Below are 3,793 nucleotides of genomic sequence, written 5' to 3' on the forward strand. Positions count from 1 at the left end.
TTATTATTATTATTATTATTATTATTATTATTATTATTATTATTATTATTATTATTATTATTATTATTATTATTATTATTATTATTATTATTATTATTATTATTATTATTATTATTATTATTATTATTATTATTATTATTATTATTATTATTATTATTATTATTATTATTATTATTATTATTATTATTATTATTATTATTATTATTATTATTATTATTATTATTATTATTATTATTATTATTATTATTATTATTATTATTATTATTATTATTATTATTATTAGTAAAAATAACTATATGATGATTGGTTGTGTCAGTTAAAGCAAGCATTATTTCGATATGGATATTTTATATCTTTCTGTATAAGGAAACTTTTTAAATTGCCAAAAAGCGTATCTTTGACAGATTAAAATTTCCGCAGCAATGATAGCTTTATTTTTGACATTTTTGACAATTCAGCAGGACAGCAATAGAAAATTGAAATGGTCACATTTGTCACTTTTTTTTTGACTATTTAAAAAAATGGACAATATAAAAATTGCGATGATCATATTTGTCATTTGTTAACTTTAATTTTATTACCAATTTTAATATTTTCAAAAATTTATCGAAATTTAATAAGTTGAAAGTTGAATGATTATTGGATATAATCATAATTATCAAATAAGCACGCATGACTTTTATTTTAATTTGAAATTTTTATTTTAAAACAAAAAAAAATATCATTTAATTAAAATGAAAAAATTTTTCAGGTTTGTGAAATGCTTCAAAATCATTTGAATCAATGTATTGTGACAGTTCGTACAAATTGTCCTAATGGTTATCTGGAAACACTTACAGAAGAAAATGACGAAGATGCAGAAATGACATGTCATCAAAATCAGCTTAATCATTCAACTCATCATTCTGCTTTAATGACCAGTAATAATACGTTAGCATCATCCAATAATGATGAAACATTTAATTGTCCGATTGAATCTAATGGTCAATTAAAAATGGAACCACAAATTAAGAAGAATTATTAAATTTGTCGTAATTCTTCTTAGAGCTTTAACCTATATAGATCATATTAAAGTCAAAAGGAATATATTAATAATATAAAAGTTACAAAAAGTTTTTTTTTTCGCAATTATTTTCAAGAATTAATGAAAAGTTGCATTAAATTAATTTAAAATTAATAAAAGATTTGCATTAAAATAAAATAATAATTGTATTGAAATTTCTAATGACTCAATATAATACAGTATGTCACATTTCTCCTATTTCATTTCATTTCAATTCAATTCAATTCCTTGATAACAAGAAATAATTGTTTGTTAAACTCAAGAAGACTTCCTTATGCTTGTATGATTCAATTTTTTCTCAAATTACTCGTTTAAAATATTATTTAAATTTAGTATTATTCATTTACATAATCGATAACGTGTAATTTTTAACTGTAAAAATTAGGAGTAAAAGTAAAGGTATGAAAGTAAATTGGAAAAAAGCGCAATTGCAAAAAGATAAAATGAAGGAAAAGCGTAATTAGAATAGCAAAACAAATGAATTAATTATTAAAAACTAATTATACCAAAAATTGTTGTTAATTAATCATAAGTTGATTAATCAATGATAAAAAAGAAAAAATGTTGCTGAATAAGTGATAAAAATAGAGAAATAGCAATGTTGCGACATTTTTTGTGACATACTGTGATGTAATGCATTTTTTTTTTTTATTTGAATTCGTTTGTTGTTTATTGAAGAAGTGATAAAGTGATAATTGAATGATAATTGCGATTATCAGTACTAATTACGACATGCAATAATTTATGATAAGTATCAGTAATCATTTTTTAATTAAACAAAAAAAAAGATAATTATTTACTTATTATTTCCTGCTTTTTTGTATTGTATATAATTATTTCTGTTTACTTATTTGTTTTCTTTTTCTTTTAATTTACAGATTTGTTAACTTTAACGAAATTAATTATGTTTAATAATTATTATCAAATGGATAAGATTTTTTTTTTGCATATGATTATAATACATAATTATATATGTTTATGTTATACAAGGAAATGTTTATAAAATGATGAAATGAATTCAGGTTTTTAATTTTTAATTTGTTGCTTACCCAATTGATTAGCTGCTTAATATGATAATATGTTCAGATTATTCGAATTATTGTATGATGACAAAAATGGCTAACCGAATTATAATTATCCGGAATTCTTATACAGGATTTCATTACCGGAATTTTTTTTCCATTCATATATGATCCATTCTTTTCTTTCTTTTTTTTTATATTATCATCGTTATTGATTAAAAAAAAGAAAAAAAAAGCGAGAAAAGAGACATCCGGAAAAACTTCACAAAATACGAGGAGGGAATTGAATGACGCCATGTCATTTCATTTTTGCTTTATTAAAATTTTATAAAATTAAAATTTTTAATTAGTAATCTTTGATCAACACATTTTAGATAGCAATTGTGATATGATGAAAAGACATTGATATGAATTGGTATTTTGCAGTACTTATCAATTTGATTGGAAATTATTTACTGAAATATTGGAAATTATCATTTAAAAGTTCTGAAAAATTAGCATAAATTATAATTCAAATATTTGGGAAATTCAGATGTTTATCTGATAAAACAATGCGAATTTTTTGAAATATTTAAATGAAAAAATTATTTTACAAAAAAAAAAGTTTGCATTTTGCTTTCTTACTTTTTCGTTTACTTTTTTCCATTTTCAAAAATTTGTCATAAATTGTTTACTATTTATGTCACCAAAATTGAACTAATTCATCGCAAAACTCTTTTGATGAAAATTTTGAATTTTATTAAAATTTAAACGTGACAACTAATTAATCAATAAAGTTTGATATTTCAGTTTCATTTATTAACTCTCTAATTAATGCTATCATTTTTTGAAATATATTAGCTAATTTTAATCAATTCTTATACTATTTAATATCTACCAATTTGGGAAATTTTGAAATTTAAAGATTTTAAAGTTTACTTAATTTTTAAATTTGGAATGGCGCAAAAACATTTTCCATTCCATTTCATTCAATTAGGAGAAAAAAAAGTTAGATTTGTAAATGTAATGAAATGGAAATGTTTTTGATGTGAATTTTTAAAAAATATTTTTTTCCTTCAAAATTTTTTATATTAAATTGCCAGAAAAAAATACATAAATTAATATTGAATTTAGTATTGAATTTATTTCTCAATTGATTATTGAATAATTTCAATTATTTGGCTAAAATCATTCATTTTTAATTATGTTCAAAGAAATGCAACAAAAAATTGAAACAAAATTATGAAATTAAACGAATTAATTTGATCAAATTCATAGGAATTTACTTTTTTACTGTTATTTTCGATAAATAATTAATTAATTAATTACTTTCGTTTAGATTATTTCAAATAAATAACGATCATTTTCTTGCATTTCTCTTGCCGCGCAAAATATTCATAGCATAATTGATTGACAATTGCGCTTCATCATGACATCACATTGAATAGCATAATTTGTCTTATTTTTCATTTTCATCTTCTACCATCGTTCAATAATTAAAATTTGAATGTTTTGTTTTTTCAATTCTTTTATTTTAATAATTTGAACTTTGAACTTTTTGCGGTAATTTTTTTTTAAAACAATGGAGTTTGAAACTTTCTACGTGATGTAGATCAAATGATTTAATATGGAGTATTTAAGTTTCAATTTTCTCCACACATATATATGATTAATATTAATTAAATCAAGAAGTCATTTTCTTTCGATTTCTTTTTTATTGCATCATCAA

General features: G+C 20.6%; 1 protein-coding gene across 1 annotated transcript; it reads left to right on the forward strand.

Annotated features, from left to right (window-relative positions):
• Nucleotides 1-760: 760 nt before the first annotated feature.
• LOAG_09665 (hypothetical protein) lies at nucleotides 761-1,024 on the forward strand (the record flags this gene model as incomplete). Its single annotated transcript, XM_003145192.1, has 1 exon — nucleotides 761-1,024. One exon carries the CDS (start codon nucleotides 761-763, stop codon nucleotides 1,022-1,024), a length of 264 nt encoding a protein of 87 aa, XP_003145240.1.
• Nucleotides 1,025-3,793: the final 2,769 nt, after the last annotated feature.

The sequence above is a fragment of the Loa loa genome (assembly GCF_000183805.2).
Source record: "Loa loa unplaced genomic scaffold supercont3.176, whole genome shotgun sequence".
In the NCBI taxonomy this organism is placed as follows: domain Eukaryota; kingdom Metazoa; phylum Nematoda; class Chromadorea; order Rhabditida; family Onchocercidae; genus Loa; species Loa loa.